The 20,636-nt window shown below is 36.9% G+C and overlaps 1 protein-coding gene across 1 annotated transcript in view; it reads left to right on the top strand.

Annotated features, from left to right (window-relative positions):
* The window catches only part of LOC107290284 (rho guanine nucleotide exchange factor 10-like), a gene marked incomplete at its 5' end in the record, with an annotated part of 50,276 nt that overhangs the window by 17,430 nt on the left and 12,210 nt on the right, over positions 1-20,636 (top strand). Inside the window, 5 exons of the mRNA XM_015819150.1 lie at positions 883-969; positions 2,320-2,546; positions 3,553-3,710; positions 8,097-8,239; positions 19,483-19,657. Coding sequence (XP_015674636.1) covers positions 883-969; positions 2,320-2,546; positions 3,553-3,710; positions 8,097-8,239; positions 19,483-19,657 — 790 coding nt within the window. The remainder of the gene's footprint in view (positions 1-882; positions 970-2,319; positions 2,547-3,552; positions 3,711-8,096; positions 8,240-19,482; positions 19,658-20,636) is intronic.

Genomic DNA, 20,636 nt, shown 5'->3' with positions numbered 1-20,636 from the left:
CTGTGATGATGGCCAAACAGCAGGAATTTAAGGTAAAGATCATCAATTTAGTTTGCTAAATAGCTAATGCACATATTGAAACTTGCATGGGCTAATATGTACTTTACCTAAAGTTAAGTTTATTTCCTCTTTGTTATTTGGACTGAAAGCATTTTCTAGTAGCTTATTTAATGTCACCCTCCAAAATTGACATGATGTCATGTGTCTGATTAACGAAACACTTAAAAGGACTTTCAGGCATATTTTTTCCTAAAAGCATTTATTAAGGTTACAGAGACGTCAGTACAGCATTGAGGAAATGCTTAGGTCTGGCTTCTCTTCCGTTACGCATATACATTCTAAGCATTTCCCCCCCCCCCCTTATTTTGGGGTCATGGTTCACATCTTCCAATCAACTTGGAAGATGTGATTTACTTCCGGTTTCTTTTTCCCGGGCTATCCTTATTCTCCTCCCTTTTTCCCTGGTTTAACTATAAAAATACCAGACAGTTCTGCATATTGTCAAAGCAAGAATATACAGTATTTGCAGCGTTGACACATAGATCATAAAAACTGCTAGATAGAAAAAGTGGTTAATAGTATACATTTGCATTTAATGTCAGACCCAAGTCTGACATACATACAAGCTGATTTTTGCTCATGTACCATGCCTTTTCCTTTCATCTGAAATGTCTCATGTAATTTTAGTTCACTGAAGGCTCCTCAAATTTCTGAATGAGATTTAAGAGTGTGACATGAGGTGGTAAAATAGAAATTGTTTTTCTTTTACTCATTTGCTTCAGTTTTACTAGCACTGGGCCAGAAAAGCATTATCATTTATTTATTTATTGCTATAATAAATATCTAAGATGTTTACTAACGATCTTTATTTTGTGGGTTAAGGTTGAATGTGCTGCTTATAATCCTGAACCTTGTTTATGTGAAGAAAGTGATCCTGATTCTCTTTCTACGGAGTATGGGTTTCTGTGGGTAAGGATTTAATTTTTTTCAAAGTTCACATAATAGCATTTATAGAGAATGGAACAATAGTCCAAAAATTAATTCTCTTTTGCAAATTCAGTTTTACAATGATATAGATGTAGATATAGATATAGATAAGAGGCATGGTGGCCTATAGGTGAGGACGCTCGCCTCCCACTTGGAAGATTGAGAGTTCAAATGTTTCTCTTATCAGGATGCAAAGAGAAAATATCTACTCTGAACTCCGCATAGGCATCAGGAAGGGCATCTGGCTCATAAACGCTCAGCTCCATTCAGTCGCCCTGACTCCACCATGACAAAAAGGAATTACAGGGTACATTTTTCTTTTTTTTTTATCTCTATCTCTATATGGTTCGACCTATTGTATGACTACTGACACAAGAAATTTTTTTTTTCAGACGAGTAAACCAAAATCGAAAAAATTCTACTTTTAACTTATTTCCTGTCCACTACAAATCACGTACTTACGTCGTCCTATCAAAAGGGTTATATTCGGAAAGAGCTCCGGAGAAAACTTGGAAATTGTTAGAATGGGAGGCACAGCCAGGTGAGGAAAGATTTAAGCATCATTCTACTACATAATGTGCAATCAGCATATCAAAACCATTCTAAACGCTTATAAAAATTAAGGGTAGAGAATGATTTCCCAGTATCTTATCTAACATGACCCTTGACATTCAATATTAACAAAAAAGTTACGAGTATGGGTGGATCCTTTGACATTATGCAACAGTGTATTTTGTGGCCTGAAGTTGATTTCTGTGCCTCATATCGCTCTATATGACTTTTTGCAAATCATCACTTGTTATCTTGTACACTGTTTTGAACGGGGAGAGAGAGATTTTTTTAATCTTAACAGAGGTATGAAATATATTTAACAGCAGAACTCATGTAAAGTAATAATTTCCTAAAACCTGGTCATCATCAGTTTTTCTGTTGGCAATGTAATCCATTGTAGAATTACGTCTATTGTAGGATTAACAAATAAAACCTAGAACTATCACAAATTCTTGTATGCTAAACATATATGTGTGTATATATTTGTAGTACATAATGCTATTAAAGAAATAAATAATTTTTTTAGGGAACAAAACTTTGGTTAGCACGTGAATTCCCCCCCCCCTCCTCCCATATTTTCAGTCAGTAAGTTAGGCATGTAGTATTATTAATTTCTTTTAATGTCCAGTTTCTAGAAACTACTTAATTTAAAGTAGTTTCATTAAGAAATCATTACGCTTAAAACTTAATGATTTCTTTTCTAATGAACTTTGCCATGTATGTTATTGGTTAAAGAGATATTGCTTATGAAGCAGAGTAAAACTTTTCTCTATAATACAGATTGGCAGTTGTACTAATCAGATGGGCCAAATCGCCATTGTATCATTTCAAAACTCCAGTCCAAAGCTTATTGAATGCTTCAATGTGGAGTCAAGAATTCTCTGTATGGTCTACATTCCAGAAGAGGAGGAATCCAAAGAATCAAATAATATGTTTCCTGAATCTGGAGACATGCCTACAAAACCTTTCAATGTGCCTACTATTTGTCTAGGCATGGAAGAAGGAAGGTATTTTTAATGTTTGTGCTTCATTTCTATGGATTATTTAGTTCTATATGACACAGAGAGATATATAAAAATATAATGCTGCACCAAATCACATATTTCTGGCAAATGGCCAAATCTAATCATAGTTATTTTGAAAGATCTAATTTATTTAAAACTCTGCACATCCCTATAGGAAAAGTTACGTTGCATTTAAACAAATGAGGATGATTTCCCATTCTTTGCAAGCAATGGGGTGTATTCAGAACTAAAATAAATAGTATTTTTGTGGTCATTTGCCACTAATAAATTAAGGCAAACGTATTGAGTATTCTGTAGTAATATGGCCTTAAACTTGATGAAATGTTTTAGGTCTGATGGTCAATCTTTCACCCTCTCATTCTCCTTCTTTCAATAATTCTATGCATCATGGTTCCAGTAGTACTGTAGGCCAACAAAAAAGAAGTAATATTTAAAAGCCTAAGATATATGAGATGCAGGTTTAGGTATTGAAAATTCTGCATGATAAAGAAAATATTCTCTTTCAAGTGGGAAGTATTCTTTTTCTTGCATTAGAAGAAATGTACGATTCCCTCTGTTTTTCCCCAGTCTCTCTGTGTAAGTGTTTCGGAAAGTATACACTGTGTTTTGTAGCTGACAAATTCTCTCCTCATAAATTATGAAATAGTATAGAAATATAGAGTTTGTAGATTGACTTCAGTGTTACTAGATTTGGGTTTGGATTATAAATTCTAAAATAATGTTACTTTTAGACTGTGTCTAAAATAGTCACATATAATATGCATTTGTTTTGTTTCATCTAATATGGACAATATATACCATGAAGTTTGGCCATGCAGAACATCAATGCTGTCACATGTACTGTATATGGGTATGCATTAGGTGTTACAAAAAAGAAAGAGTAAAAAAGCATAGAAAGGAAGAAATTCTTGAATGTAATGTTGAATCCGTTTTCTTTTATTATTTTTATATCGTGATTTTTAAAATATTTCCTGTTCTTCTTAAATAGCATTTCGGTTTACAAAAGTAGTCAAGGATCCAAGAAAGTCCGTCTACAACACTTCTTTGCTCCCGAGAAGTCTACTGTGATGAGCTTAGCATACAAGACTCACCATTTATTTGCTGGCCTAGTCAATGGAAACATTGCAATCTACTCCAAATTGGAAGGTATAGGAATGTTATGGGATATCCAGAAGGGTTTCATAGTTGCAGTGTTTATAGACACAGATTCCATTACTATGGTTCTTTTTTTTCCCCTCCTAACTTCATATTCACATTTTCATTGCTGTTGGCATCAGTGGTCATCAGAAATTGCATATAGGTTTGAAAAATCTGCTTAGTCTGTAATTTCATAAGCAATACACGTTTCAATTTTTCCATGCAGATTGGAAATAGGAACTCTTACATTAGAAACAGGTTCCTGGGCCAGCTACATATATTGTCATTCCTAATTGCAATTTTTCCAGTAATTTAACTGTTCCAATGGTCTTTTCTAATTGAGGAGAATTCGGGTGTGCTGGCTCATTTCTTGTAAGTCTTTTACTCCTGAAAATTAGGGGAACTGCAGCCTTTTCACAGCTGAAGAGCAGTAGGATGGGGAAGTCTACTGAAGATACTGCATGTTTAGTTCATAAGGAATTAATTCCAAATCTTTCTAAGAGGTGGCATGAATATATGTTTTAAGATATAACATAAAATGGCCTTTATGGCTACATCTTGCGCATGCCCGCACACACTATCTTTAAAGTATTTATTGTAGTATTAATTGAAAAATAACGTACATTTAAATGTTTACACCATAGTCTGTCCTGTTCCATGTATTGATCTCCTCAAAGTGGTCTAGTACAGCGGTCCCCAACCTTTCTGGCTTGGCAGAGGGGGAAGAGGGGATGGTTCTGTGTGAGTGGCAAGCATGTGTATGAACTCGTGCAGCTCCATTTGTGTGAGCAGCGGGCACGCCCACAGCTTGTAGAAATGGAACTTCAAGTGTGAGCGCCCATCGCTAATGCAAGTGGAGCTGCACGTGCGTGTGTGCATGCTCACCCATCCCTTACACTGCCTGGTGGTGGGTCGTGGCCCAGGGGTTGGGGATCCCTGGTCTAGTATATACTTGTTAAAAACGAGGCTCCTCATTTACTCCTCTTTGCTATCTTTTAATTCATTTAAATCAAAATAATGATCAGTGGAGTTCCTTGGTGCCCTATGAGTGTGGTTAATTGCTTTCAGGCATTTCATTACCCAATTAGCTAACTTCATCAGGGTGAATCCAACTTGGGCAATCAAATGTCTGCAAAGCAAACAACCACACCAGAGAGCACCAAGAATTCTACAATTTAACCACGAGCTACAAATATTGTCTTCTATTGCAATAATGAGCTTCAGTATAACGTGAGGTTTAAAATTATGAACTATCTTGGTTGTTTAGGGAGAAAGGGTTAAATTTTGATTCCCTCAGCCTCTGCATCTTACAAACACATGTGCAGTTCTTGTTTCTTTATGCAGATTACAAATAGTAAAGATTACAAATAGTGAAACACCCGCCTGATACATTGTCATCTTAGACAGGACATAGATTTCCAAGTACTTGATTCAATTCTGTTAATTTTATTTTGGATGTTGAACTTCTCAATATTCTTAATAGTAGGATGGTATATTTTTTTGCAAATAATGCAGAGCCAGTTATCAGCAACATATATTTAAAACTTCTTTTTTATGTCACAAATAGCTGGGTGTATATTAAGAAGAGAGATCAAAGCACATCCATTACATAGGGATGGACTCTCTTTAATGCAGCTCTGTGTTCAGCAGAGTTTGCAATGTCCTTTAGGGTTGCTGTGATTGTGGCTCTTTTTATGTCTAAAGAAAGCACATACAGTGGTCTCTGTGTTCCTTTCTTCCCAGATAAACATTTGCTTCCTCTCTGTTTGTAACATTTTAGAAATATTTTTATCAAAAAAGTTTTACAAAGAACATTACAAACTAACACAAACTATATTTATTTAAAACATTTATATAGCTGCTTATCTGATAACCAGTTTTGAGCTGCTCTCAATCAAAAGTTAAAATAGCATAAAAGAAACAGTCATAATAAAAAGGGAGGCAGGGAGGGGAGGAAAAGAAAAACTAAAATTAAATAAAAAGAAGCTTCCAATTTCCTTGGCAGCAAATTTAAGCGGAATTACAAAATTATTCCTTACTCTGTGATTGCAAAAAGAAATCTCTCTCTTTCTCCCAGTTTGTAACTATAATCTTTTTTGTCTCAAGCTGCTTTTCCAATCATGCTGAAGAAGCAGCTTAATGAAATGCTGACCTATTTTGTCAGATGTATAATAAAGGCTGGGACAGAGGATTTGATCCAGTAATAATTGGTACAAGTTGATATTGGAGAATCCAAGTTGCACCACTTAACTCTGCAGTTCAAAATATTTTTTCATCCAAGTTTGCCAATAATTCCTGGCATTGCCAGTTTTGTGTAAGTATCAGCAGCAGAAAAAAAAATGAAATGCAGATATATTTCTCTCAGCCTCTAATGCTACTTAACACTCACATTCAGAGAGCTCATGTGTTATATTTCAGCTGCTCCCATGGTACAGGAGAAAATCATCTGGTCAGTCTTTAATGTCCTGCCCAGAAAGCCCTTATATTTGATTCAGAGGGAGAGATTCCATGATCCTTATTCCGGTGATACCTCCAGTTCATTTATTGATGTGACATTATTTATAAATCATCTTCCAATGGCATTCGAGGCAATGTACAAAATTCAGGTATTTTGTATCAATTAAAAGAAAAGTTAACAATCTTACACCCTAAAAATGGCAGGAAGAAAGCATTTGTCATCATGAGACCAGAAAATAACTTTAAAGACCATTAGAATTTCAACTTGACAATGCAGTCTTGGTCATCTGGAGCACAAACTCTGAGGAAGGCTAGTTTGATCTCAGTTGGAAACATTGTAGACTCGGGGCACTTCTGTCAAAAAGTCTCTGTCACTTTTAGAGTTCATCAATCTCATTTGTCCAGGTAGAGATAATTACTTTTTAGATGTTATTTTGTATGTTTGGGGCAGGTTCATGTATCCCAAGTTCTTTAGAGCTTTATAGATTAGTATTGACATCTTGAACTGGGCACTGTTTACTATTCAGAATTCAGTAAAATGATCTGGTTAAATCTGGCCTAATATTTCAGAGAGAACTGTAGTGGTGAAAGAGGCAAATACTATTGAATTTTAACTGACTGTTAAATGTCTGGTTTTTATTTATTCTTTTAAGGTTTTATATTGTATTTTAATTATATGACTTTAAGCTGCCTAGGGTCACCTTGGTGAAATGGCCAGCATAGAGACGTAATAATAAATAAATACAACTCAATTGATTATTATCCAACTACCTATGTCAGTTGAAGAATTAAAATACTGAATAAGGTTCTGTCTTTTCCTAAGGAGGAATTGCAGTAATGATAATATCATGAAAAGTTTTTGTTTTGCTCTAACTATATATGGATCCCTTCAATTGTTGATGAGAGCTGTAATTCTGAATAATCACTGAAGTAAATATTAATTTCAAAAGTGTTAAAACTGAATTCCTTTTAACTATTGCTAAGTATTTTTAGTCTTGCTCTGCTGAGATAAAAACGAGCCAGTATGTAATCATTTATCTTATTGTTTATGCACCATTGCACTACTCAATTAACAATCTCTGCTCACAGGGCCAATTTAGCAGCTCTGTAGAAATGCCAGTGATGCTACACAATAGAGAAAATAAGGAAGCTATTGAGTAGTAAGATGAATACTAGCTAAAGCAAACAGAAGAGAACTCTTCTCCATTGCTGGAGGGCAAAGAGAAGGTTATTATATTTAATTAAATGGAATTCATGACAAATCCTGAGTTACTGTCCAGAATTAGCTTTATATAACTTTGAACTCCTGTTTTCTCTTTGTGTTGTGACTGTTGTGCAAAGAGAGCTGTCAAATGTTGAGAGGAAGGTTGGCAATTAGTGGAATATTTCCAATTATAAAATGAAGCATTGGAATTAAAATGCTAATACGTGACAATAGATTTTGTTTTTAACAATCCAGTTCACTTCCTCTTGTAATATTTGAAAAATATCCTTGTATAGGTTTCTCCCTGACATGCAAGGGTGGCCAATACCTCTGTAAGGGTTTAAAGACTCATTCGTTCGTTCGTTCGTTCGTTCGTTCGTTCATTCATTCATTCATTCATTCATTCATTGTCTGTAGCCACCCATCTCAGTCAGTGACTCTGGGCAGCTTACAATTCAAAATTATACCATAATTTAAACAATAAAAACATTTTAAAACAGAACCAATGGAAAAAACATCCAAAATAAACATGTATACGATTCTTTTAAATACCCACCCTCTGGCTGTAAACTTTGGTCAAAAATGGTTTTGGAATAGAACAAAAGGTAGGAAAAATCCATTTTGAGGCAAGAATATTTTATCATTAATAAGTATATCAAAGTAATTATTATATAAATGAAGTGATTTTTAAAACAACCACACCATTAAATTTCTTTCATTTCTTTTTGCAAAAGATGGGACCTGGAACTCAGAACCACAGAAAATAGTGAAATTGGGAGTTCTTCCTGTCAGAGGTCTTCTTGTGATGGAGGAAACCATCTGGGCTGCTTCTGGTGGACAGATATTTATAATTAATACGGAAACTCATGCTGTAGAGGTAAAAATAATTCCATTTCCAAACATAAGCACTTCATTTTGTGGCTTTTAATTTCCTATATGAGGTGTAAGTCTATTCTTGCACGTGAAAATAAAGTTAAGGTAAAGGAGTCTCTTTGGGTTTTACCTTGCTAATCGTGAGCAACTCTAATGAGCAGTGCTCATCTCCATTTCTTAAGCCAAAGAGCCAGTGTTGTCTGGAGATGTTTCCATAGTCATGTGGCCAGTGTGACATTATGCCGCAACACAGATTGTATGGCAAAACACAAAATGTGGTTACCTTCCCACATGCTTATACGTAGTACCTATTTAATTGCATTGGCATGCTTTCGAACTGCTAGGAGCTGGGGCAAGTGACAGGAGATCACTTCATCTTGTGACACTCGAGTCTCAAACTGTAGACCTTTAATTTTCTAAGACTCAAGAATGAAGGCAAATATAAGTGTCCCAGGTCTAAGACTCAGCTTACTAAATGTGAGCCACAGTGTCCAACATGAGTATAGGGATAATTAGCATTATGGTTTGATCATGTGGCTCATTGTGGATTCTTTAAAAACTAATGCTTTCTATGCTGAATGCAGATTTTTTTTTTACACATTTGCTGGCCCTTTTTAAAACTGTCAGTCGAAATAATGAATGAACTAACACGTTAGATGCTTTTTTGAATCAGCCATATCAACCATACAAGACTGTCAAGTCTGTACCTATATTTTCCATTTTTTGGTATTCTTTCTTCACTTTTTAAATTGTCTACACAGTAGACTTGCCACCATCCATTAAAGTTATACCAGGAATATCATTGCCAGAATTCCTAGGATATCAACTTGGAGAAAACAGGAATATCATCTTAGAGATGTGCAAAGGAGTAGATTGGTTATATTTGTATCTCCCACCTGCTGAGCGTGAATAAATAATCTGAAATTCAAGCTTTTGCTTTTAATGAACAGCTTTTTTTATTCCTAAATATTTGTCCCTGATATCTCTGTTGTCTTTCCAACTCGGTAGACCATCTTTTTTGGGTGGGGGGACTGTATCTTTTTGCATCAGATTGTCCATCTTAAATAAAAAAGGGTTTCTTTAATGAGCTTTTGATGTAATTAGTAAAATGTAACAATTAGTCCGTAATGGATGGCTTTAATTTCACTGAATATTAATTGCAGCATTTAATCATTCAGAAGGGATGATCTGTGATATGCATTAGTGCATTTTATTCTTATAGAATGATCTTGGCCATTCCATCCCATTTTTTTTACCTTTAGGAGTCCTATTAGTATCTCCTTGCCTTGAAGTTAAATAGAAAATGAAATAACATGCGTAACATACAAACATCACCATTTTCTTCTTTTCTTTTCTTTTCTTTTCTTTTCTTTTCTTTTCTTTTCTTTTCTTTTCTTTTCTTTTCTTTTCTTTTCTTTTCTTTTGCAAAATATATACTCACTAGTATCCTTCCTTTCCTTATTATCAATTCTCCAGGTTGGACAACCATTGGAGTAGGTCATAACAGAACTGGTCCTTTCAGTGGCTCTATGGTAATGGGAGCTAACATGGAAGGAAAAGTATGAAATCGGAGTGCTTTTATTATTTATTTGTATCCCACCTTTATTATTACAAATAACTCAAGGCAGTGAACATATCCAACACACCTTCCTGTTTCCCCAAAATAACCACCATGTGAGGAGAGTTGGGCTGAGAGAGAGTGACTGGCCCAAGGTCACCCAGCTGGCTTTCATGGCTAAAGTGGGTCAGTCTCCCAGTTTCTAGCCTGGTGCCTTAACTACTAGACCAACTGGGTCTCCAAAGAACTTATTGTAGTAAGTGCAGTTTGTAATAGATTTGTTACTCGTAGTATAACAGAATTAAATTTCTGTTTGGATGTACAAAGTTTTCGGAAGACAATAAGCTGAACAATCTGAAACACAGATTGTTTTTTTTAGAGGTACGTACTCGTATGTATGGATAAGAATCATTGTTCTATAATGATTAAGGGACTGGAATAGGAGCAAGAAGATTCAGGTTCCAGTCCTCCCCTAGACATGAAAACTGATTGTGTTTGGGCTTAGTCTCTCCTCCCTGGACTAGGAAGTGAAAAATCATCTAACAAACCACAGTGGGCCACGATTACTCATAATCTTCAATGACTGCAGTGACTTCATTTGTATGTAAATAAATAAAATATATAAGATAGGACTGCAAGTGTATGACCACTTCAGCTTTCCTGGCTGAGAATGGGGTAAGGCACAAGCTAACACAGGCTGACAAACTCTGTCCTCAGCTGATCTTTTTCCTGTAAGTTGCTGATTGTTCCCTACTGCCTGACCAGTTTGAATCCCCAAGGGTCCCTACCTTAGATAAAAGCACTGATTGCAGGAAATGTTAATAATACTCCCAATGAAGGAGAATAATAAAATAATACTCATCAAACATGTGCTCTCTCTCTCTCTCTCTCTCTTTCTCTCTCTCTCTCTCTCTCTCTCTCTCTCTCTCTCTCTCTCTCTCTCTCTCTCTCTCACACACACACACACACACACACACACACACACACACAGAGAGAGAGAGAGAGAGAGAGAGAGAGAGAGAGAGAGAGAGAGAGAGAGAGAGAGAGAGAGAGAGAGAGAGAGAGAGAGAGAGAATTAGCAGTCTTGGAAAGCCTTCCTTGGTGCTGTAGCCAACAACCAGGAGAAACGGGAATTCGAGATAGATGAATAGTTAGATACTGTAGATATGCTTTTGATTTGATCAAACTTTATGATTTATGCAGCCTGAAAGTGGAGCAAAGATGCAATTTCTCCATGCGTTACTCTTCTTATATCCTGTCCAAAGTGGCACTTTCTCAATTCTGTGATGCAGCCAACTGGGATCCTCACACTCATCACAACTCTCCTACCCTTTTATTTATTTACTAGCTGTACCCAGCCACGCGTTGCTGTGGCTCAGTCTGGTTAAATGGAAAAGAAAGAAAAGAGAAAGCGCAAGTTTGTAATATATCATGTTTTTACCTGTCACAGGTGTGACATCTATATAATATAGGTATATAAAAACACGCACGTATTCAAATGCAATGTTGTGTCAAAATTTCAAAACAATCGGTGAAGAACTTTCGGAGATTTAAGATTTTGAACAAACGAACATTTACATTTTTATTTATATAGATTGCCGTATTGCCAGGCTCCAATGATTTGTAATCAATAAAAACAAGTAGTCCCATAAAACCCTAGGTTTTGTAATCTTCATAAAGGGTAAAACACATGGAATATAAAATGAAAAAAAAAATCAGGAAGAAAGCAGCCCACTGGAGCAGCAAAATGAAACTATCTGCCATTTTCCAAAGGGAAAAAGGACAATATGGGATCCATCCTGATCTCTGAAGTTAAACTGTTCCATATTGGTGGGGCAGCCACCAAGATGACCTGCCTCTAGATCTCTGTTCACACCAATCTCCCTCCTATTATTATCCACCACCACCCCCTTTCTAACATAATTGCAGTCATGTTGCTGCTTAAATTTGGCAATACTTTGTGCTAACAAGCACAAAACAAAGCCCTTAGGCACAGTTGAATTTTTTTCACATATTCAGTATTTTCAAGGCATAAGAACAAATTATTTGGCAGATTGCATTGCATTGCTGTTGCTTCCTACCCACTGTTCCTTCCTTGCTGTTTATGTTTTGATGCTTGGACTCTTCCTGGAATCCCAGATTCAAGCTGAGGTCAGCTCCACTTGAAAATATTTTTGTTCTAAGCTTCATGCCAACCACAGTGATACTACTTGTTTCGGTGGTTACGGGGTACGTGTTTAGCTAGAAATAATGTTACGTTTTAGGAATGATTGAAATATATCGCAGCTTTCATAAACATCATCCTTGGCTGGAAGGGAAATTTTCTGAAGCCTTTGCCTCAAACAGAGCTAGCACAGACAGGTGGCAGTCTCTAGTTCCACTGGAGCTGAAACAGCATTCATGAGAATGCCAAGATAATATATATGTTGGCAACAGAGGAAAGGGACAAGGCTGTGTCCTGTCACTATTTATTTCACAAGAGAAATTACCTTCTCTGTAACTCAGTGGTTCTCAACCTGTGGGTCGGGACCCCATTTGGGGTCGATCGACCATTTCACGGAGGTCGCCAAGCAAGGCTGTCCGCCATTTTTTTTGTCCGCCATTTTTTCCCCTTTTCCGGCGGGTGCCCTACCTCCCTTGGGCTGGGCCAGCTGGTGGTTGGCCTGCTCCATCTCTGCTGCTTGCCAGCTACGCCTCGGCCGGCGCAGGGGGCGGAACCACGCATGTGCGGCGCTCCCGGGCAGGGAAAGTCCTCGACTTACGACCGGTTGGGTAGTCCTCGACTTACGACTGGTTTAGTCCTCGACTTACGACCGGTTTAGTCCTCGACCTACGACCGGTTGGGGTCGCGGCATTAAAAAGGTTGAGAACCACTGAGTGTAACTACTATAAGAACTCCCAGAGTAAATCCAAAAGGCTTGGTAATGCGTTAGCATCAGGTTTGCAACGCTTATTCCTAAAAGGGTCTACGCAAGCAAAGCAGGATATAAGAGCTGGTGTAGTGGTGAATGTGCTGGCCTAGAAACTAGGAGTCTGGTTGGGCTACTTCGGCTCATTCCTCTCTGTAAACCCACCCCACCCCACAGGATTGTTGTTGGGAAAATAGGCAGGAGGGTTAGGTATATTTGCTAGCTTGATTTGGCAATAGATGGGTAGATAAAAACGTATTATTATACATAATGTGAAATCACAGCTGCCAGTTCCATAGCTGATGCCGGCTTTCATTTGCATTGAGTTCTCAAAAACCTAGCATGTATCAACGTAATATATGTACAGATCAAGCAGTATGGCCTTTTGTTACTGGCAAATGGAAATTTTATCAATGCACAGGTTTCCTAAATGCTATTTAAGGTTTTTTGATAGGGCATCCAGTGTTCCAATAACCACTGGGACCCGTACAGCCAGTTTTTTATTATTATTATTAATCATCATCATCTTTACAATTTGTTATAATGTTTCTTTCCAGAGTACGGTTGTTCAAAATGAGAGTTTGCAACAGTCCTGGATTCAAGGCACCTGTTCCACTATCTGTGCTTTCCTGCCTGTCATTCTTGTTGTAGCCTTCATATGGGCTTGCTAGCTTTCCCTCTTAACAATAATTATACATTCCCCCTTCAATAACTACATATAATTATAACAATGAAAGAATATAATTTGTAATTTAAATTTTCCAAAAACAAGCCTGAAATATGCCAGATAAATGAAAATACCCTCATTTTTTCCCTTAATAGTATATATAAACACGGCCACTTCTTAAACATAATAAAATCCCTTCACTTTCCGTGAACAATGAGGCCCATTATACAGAACGTGCTATGCTTGGGAAAGCATTCTGCAGTCCTTGGCAGAGCTCTTTAGGCTGAGAATCACAAAGGATTTTGTGCTGGGTATAAATGGGGGGAAGCAAAAGATGCAAACTATGCAACGTCCTGTTGTATCCCCCCCCAAAAAAAAGTCCTCTCAGGCGCCACTGGGATGAAAGAATTGGCTGTAGCCATGAAAATGTGTGCTGGAACTCTTAAGGTTGCCATAGAGCTTGAGGAAAAGAAAAACACCAGGCTCTTTAGTCTGAAGGAAGGGGAAGACTTTAGCATGGAATTATGGACCAAGCTAGCTTTAATTCTAGGGCTGCTTCGTTTCGCAGAGAAATGTCTTGGGGGCATAGCAACAACTATAATGGCTTATCGTGGTCTGTGTAAAAGACAGAGAAACAACTGGAGGAGTATGGCCGTTTGTGTGCACAAGAGGAGAAAGAGACTCTCACCCAAACATCAGCAAGCAAAATCATTACTTGCATTACTTGATTACAAAATCAAAACCTTGCATGAGAAACAGGGTGGTTCTAGGTGTTCTGTGTCTGATAAAGAACGAGAGAGGTTGCATGGGTCAAAAATGATAAAATTGGAGGATGAATGAAAAGACTTCACAGTCATATTAATTTGTGAGAGAGTTAAAATAGATTCGTTTATTATTGTGCAGAATGTTTCTCTTTTTTTTTTAAATTTCGCTCTAGGCTTCTTCAGTGTTGTGATGTAATTTCTGTCAGTTTCAATTCAGTTAATGGGCTAATTCTTGCAGGACAGAAGTGTAAGGCACACTATGAGAGAGCTGTGTTAGAAAGAGCTATGTTAGATTATAACGGATCACCATGCTCTGGGGTTAGGAGAGGTCACAGATTCCTCTAGAGCAGTGATGGTGAACCTTTTAGAGACCGAGTGCCCAAACCGCAACCCAAAACCCACTTATGCATCGTCGAGTCCCGGGTGGGTGTGGTCCATTGGCTGGGCGTGGCCCATTGGGTGGGCATGGCTGCGGTGGTAACGACAGACTGGGTGGGACTAAAAAGTTCAATCAATCAATTCCAACTTTGCAAGATCTTTTTTTTCCCATGAGAAATTGAAATTGATTGATTGAACCTTTTTTTTTTTTTTTGCACATGGCGGCGGCGGCCTAAAGCGAAAAGGTTTTATAAAACCCAGCTGAAGGCCTAGGACTGGGGCGACGGCGCACGTGCCCACAGAGAGGGGGCTCTGAGTGCCGCCTCTGGCACCCGTTTCATAGGTTCGCCACCACTGCTCTAGAGCATTGCGTGGATGTATGTGCTATTGCCTGAGGTCATTCATTCCAATGTGTATGTATGTATTCAGAGCCAGGCTAAAAAAACTTTTACCTGAAATATGAAGCACATAAAATGTTGATTTTACTACTTGGGTAAATAATTTATCCTTCTTTCAGCAGAGCATAAAAAGTGACACTAGAGATTGCAGCAACAAGGAAAAATTGGAATAACTGATTCATGATCCTTTCAACAAGTTCTTCAATTTGCAGATGTTAGATGAGAAAATATCCTTTTAGAAATCTCAAAAATTTAAAGTGTTTGGCTAATAATCTCCCTTATGGAAAAAAAGTAATGTCAACATATTAGTCTCCTTCATAAAAATACAAGTACGTTTGTGTGGATAACATACTACTCTAAGATCAATAAACATTGTAGAGCTGATCATAAAGATAACTTCAGAGCCTCTGGTTAAGAAGAAAATTACACTGTTGGTTGCTCCCTAGAAACAGAGAGAGAAAAATAATCCAGTTTTTGAACTGGATTATTAGGAAAAGAACTAATTGTATCAAGACAATAGAGAAATAGGAACATTTTTTCCATCTGTACTTCTGCTATGCTGATTTGCAAAAAGCATAGCCTTGGGCACATAAGAACACTGATGGTAGAATGGTATTGCTGTGCTGTATTTTTTTTTCTGCCTTCTTGTAAATATTTTTCCTAATAGATATATCGTTTGTGTATTGTATGAATCTGTAGGCAGATGACTTTACTGTATCTCTGTTTATAAGATAACCTTGGATCTACTTAATTTCTGCCTGCACAATTGCTGTAGTTGGGAAAGTTTTATGCCTTGTACAGATCATCAGGCATACATTTACAGGGGCATTTTTATGAACTGATTAGGGAATATTTGCGTGGACACATCTGCCCTCGCTCAGCTTGACGTTTTTCAGTGCAAAAGTGAATACATGGACCATAATATGTGAAATCGTCTTAATATGAGACTGAAAATGTTTTTGCTTTATGATACAGAGTTTAAGATAGTTGTCTTAAATTTTAAGTTACAAATCCTTGATGTTTAAAGCAAACATGAAAATTGCAAGCATTTTAAACTAAATGTTATTGTTATTGGTGTTATTTATTCAGATAGGAACCCTTTTATTTTTCTTTCCACATTTTTTTATTGTAACGAGGCTCCTATTTCCTGTCAGTATTTTTTAACTACTGTTGACACTTCAATTAGCTTTCCTCTTTAGAACTTCAGCCCTTTCACATATGTTATTTGTGGTGAATATAATGTCACAGTTGCAATAAGAAGGCAGTGAATAAGACAGGGCATTTAGTTGTGCAACTGCTAACTGACAGGCCATGCCAGCAGCAATAGAAACAGAAGAAAGGGCTGGTTTTAAAAGGGTGTGCTTGTGAGCACAGGAAAAGGAAAATGACTGAACAGCTGTGAGACCAAAAGGAAGGTGGTCTATGAACCAAGCTGACCTGTAGGTAAACTTTGTGACCTAAGGGTCAATTTCCTCTTCGCTCACAAGCACGCCCTTTTAAAACCAGCCTTTTCTTCTGTTTCTATTGCTGCTGGCATGGCCTGTCAGTTAGTAGTTGCATAACTAATGCCCTGTTTTATTCACTGCCTTCTTACTGCAACTGTGACATTATTTTCACCGCAAATAACATATGTGGAAGTGCTAAATATGTGTGCGTGTGTTTGTGTGTGTGTGTTTCACTCTAGCTGAAGTCAACATGTTGGTTGGCACAGAGCTTTTTTTTATGAGCAGGTATTTGTCCCCAGACAATTTAAATGATCCTCAAATATATTTAAATTATCTTTAAAATTTTCACTACTTACAGTATCTAAGGGATAGAGTCAGGAATCTTTCTCAAAGCAGATGAGTTTCCTGGCTGCTAATACCAACTGTATTGGTAGATGAAAAATCATTGCTTTCATAAATTGGTTTATAAGGCAGGCAGGAATCTGTATTGTTCTTAAAAGAAAACAAATACTCAAATCCTTGATTTGAGTTAGTTCTTTAATCCAGTGCTTTAATCCTTTATTAGCGTTTTAACTTAGAATAAACATTATCTTTTGAGGACCCCAAGAAACTTTTGTCTCCTTGACCGATAAGCTTTGAAACGTTTTAATATTAATATTAATGTTAATATTAATGTTCTCTTAACCTGTAATATATCATGAAGAACACAATAATGTTGCGCACTACCACATGGTAATTTCTCACAGCAACCACTCATCCAGAAATAACTCACTTTTAATGATGTATCCTTAACAGCAACGTTTCCCCCCTATGCACCTTATTTTTACTTACCTTAAATAGTTTTGAAATAGGGAGTTCAATAAAGAAACAGGTTAATTAATTACCTTTTATCATTTAGGTTTTTAAAAATGGTTTAATAATTAATGTGAATGATTTGACAAGATTAATGTAGCTTTTCTTGGCTGTCACCCAACTTGTCCTGTTACTTGGGTGGTACCATCTGTTTCCATAGATTTGAAGCAGAGGAATCACAACTGTTTTGTTTTTATTTATTTTTTCTCAGAAAATTACTGGAAGCTTTATGGTGTGTATTTTAATATTCATATTTGGAATATTTGATTATTCCCTTTAATAATAAGTTCACTATCTTTTCAGATAAGCATAAACTACACAGATAAATCATGAGTGTTGTTTTGGGGTTTTTATTGATTCTATTTTTATAAAAAGTTGGAAACATCCAGATTTCTGCCCCTTAGAATAACAGTATTTGTGAATGACTTATTCTCAGTTATTGCCACAATCATTGCAAATGGAGATATTTAAAGATGCTTTGAATTTTTGCAATGCTTTGGAGGCAGGTAGCTGTCTCTGAAGGACTTTGGGGCAGAAAAGGTTTGGGAGTTGGATAGCTATCCCAACTCATAATTGAAATTCTTTACATCTTTTAACCACTTTAAATACATACATTCATAGTAAAGACTCTCAAAAAATATTAAAATATTTTTGTAAGATCTGGATGCCAACATATATTCTGCTTGCCAATTTACAATTTGAATACCATGCTAGTAAAATGGAACAAGAAAATCTGGATTGCAGTTCAGTTAAAGTAAAATGTCCCACAAGTATCATTTTTGGATGCATGTTTTAGAGTTTAATTGCTATTTATTACATTACTTTTTGTTATGATCTGACTCTTGAAAACATTACATGATTCATTGTTAATAATGCATATGCACTTAAATCACTCCAAGTACAACAGTGAGTTAGTAATTGAGAAAATACTATACTCTAAATTTATCGAGAAAAAGTCAGCCACTTAATTTACTGTATTTTATTTCTCTCTTTGCCACTTACTTTCATTCTGCCCAATCGATTTTATCCTCCCAACTTTATGGTGAAGCTATTAGGCTTAATGCAATGTTGCACTCACATTGCTTCATGGATAATATACAGTTACTAACTACCTTCTCCTCTCTTTCCTTATGTTTTTAGCCACGTGCTACCCACCAAATATTTTAATTATACCTTCCATTGATGCTCATTGTGGTGGCCACTGGTTATTGTTTATGAGATGTATGGGGAACCACATCCAAATTCTACTGCACTTGCTTTGACATGATGTCTAAGTATAAAAACTTCTAGAAAAGAGATTCTGAGTTGAATCAGTGAGGAAAGTTCATTGTATGCCAAGAGAAGATAATGGGAAAGCAACATTTGCCAATTTCTGCCCTCTTAACTTCCTTTTCCAGAAGGCCGGGGTATTCTTTGGAATACTATGAGAAAGAGACATTAAGAGCCATGAGTCTCCATAGTGGAGGGAGGAGGATCATCATTTTAAAAATGGCAGATTCATTGCTTTGATCCATGGGTACAAGTTGACATATACACATGGTAAATTGGATACGTCTAGTTTAATGAAGAGAAGGACTAGGGGTGACACGATAGCAGTGTTTCAATATATCAGGGGTTGCCACAAAGAAGAGGCAGTCAAGCTATGCTCCAAAGCACTTGAAGGCAGGACAAGAAGCAATGGATGGAAACTAATCAAGCAGAGAAGCAACCAAGAACTAAGAAGACATTTCCTTACAGTTAGAACAATTAATCGGTGGAATGGCTTGCCTCCAGAAGTTGTGGGCCTTTATCACTGGAGGTTTTAAAGAAGAGATTGGACAACCATTTGTCTGAAATGGTCTAGAGTCTCCTGCTTGAGCAGGAGATTAGATTAGAAGACTCCAAGGTCCCTTCCAATTGTTTTATTCTGTTAAATTGGTGGAGCTTGGATCTCAATTATAATACTATGTTCTGTAGGCCATTAGTGAAAATTGTTATCATTTCCTTTCTTTAGCAGGGAACTACTACTGGTTTTATATATGGTTCTGGCTCTGAGGAATAACTGAATGTCTGCATCATTGTTCTTTTTGTATTAAGTACTGCATGATAAGCATTTGGATGTCCTTGTGGCCATCTCTTTTTTTCAATTCAGCCTTGTTAGAAGGCAAGATAATATTTAATTCATGGTGCCCTTCACAACAGGTCCACAGTTATTTGTGTGAAAACAAATAAATATAAGTTATTGGTATTGCTGTTCCTACTGAATGCTTTTTTAATGGACTCTGTCTATTGTCCAGTGCCATTTTGAAGCTCATCAAGAGGAAGGGATGGTGATCTCTCATATGGCTGTTGCAGGAGTGGGGATCTGGATCGCCTTCACATCGGGATCTACTCTCCGTCTTTTCCACACTGAAACCCTTAAACATCTCCAGGATGTTAATGTGGCTACTCTTGCTCACAATCTGTTATCAGGTACCATTCTTTATTTATTCATTACCAGATTGTTTGTTTGAACAACTCTTGCTTTGTGGGCATGATGTTAAATCTGAAGGGTTTAAACCTGAGGTTGTGCAGTCTGCTGCCCCACCATTGGCACTTAATACCCAAAACCTATGGAAGTCACCCAATAATCCAGTTTTGCTATCATTCACAAATGTGACTTGTCTTTTACTCATAACATTGATCTGAATGGAAACCTTAAGGACCTGTTTTCTGAAAGAAAAAGCATTAACATAATTCTGAAAAACTGCTGGATGAAGAATATAGCAAGATAGAAAATCAGAGGGAAAGAGTTTGGCTTAATCGTTAAGGCATCAGGCTGGAAACTGAGAGACTTTGAGTTCTAATCCGCTCAGTCATTCTTTCTCAGCCCTAAGAAAAAAGCAAGGGCAGATCATTTTTGAAAATCTTTCCAAGAAAACTGCAGGGGTTTCTCCAGACAGTCTCCAAAGTTAACCTGCATGTTTACAAAGTTTATCCCACCCTCAATCAGGCTGAGGAGCACTTGTGACCTAAAGGCAAGTTATCTGCTCTCTTTTAGAGAACCTATCTATTGCCAGTTCTTTAAAATTCTAATAGTAATTTTATTAACTGTACATTATCTCCTCTTCCGCTATTTTTAAAAGCCCTTAACTTTGGGGCTACCCAATAAGCACACAAAGCAGCCATTTGTTTATGTATTCTCAGGAGAGTATTTTTCAGTCTGTTGTCACCGTGCTAGAGGATTGAGTATTTTGCTTGTAGGTGGTAAACTGTGCCTGTGTGTGGTTTACAAATAGGTATTCCTGCATGTTTTTTTTAAAAAATGACTATTTGGAAAATATCTAATCTTAGCTATTACTGCCACGGAAAGACAAGAAGAGAAATGTAAACTATGTTTTCCTGCTGAAGAACTTGAGATAAACATACACACACCATTACAATTATGCTTCAGCTGCTTCTATTTTATCTG

Source organism: Protobothrops mucrosquamatus, unplaced genomic scaffold (assembly GCF_001527695.2).
Source record: "Protobothrops mucrosquamatus isolate PMUCROS unplaced genomic scaffold, P.Mucros_1.0 scaffold864, whole genome shotgun sequence".
NCBI lineage: Eukaryota > Metazoa > Chordata > Lepidosauria > Squamata > Viperidae > Protobothrops > Protobothrops mucrosquamatus.
This window is presented reverse-complemented; position numbering and strand designations above follow the sequence as displayed.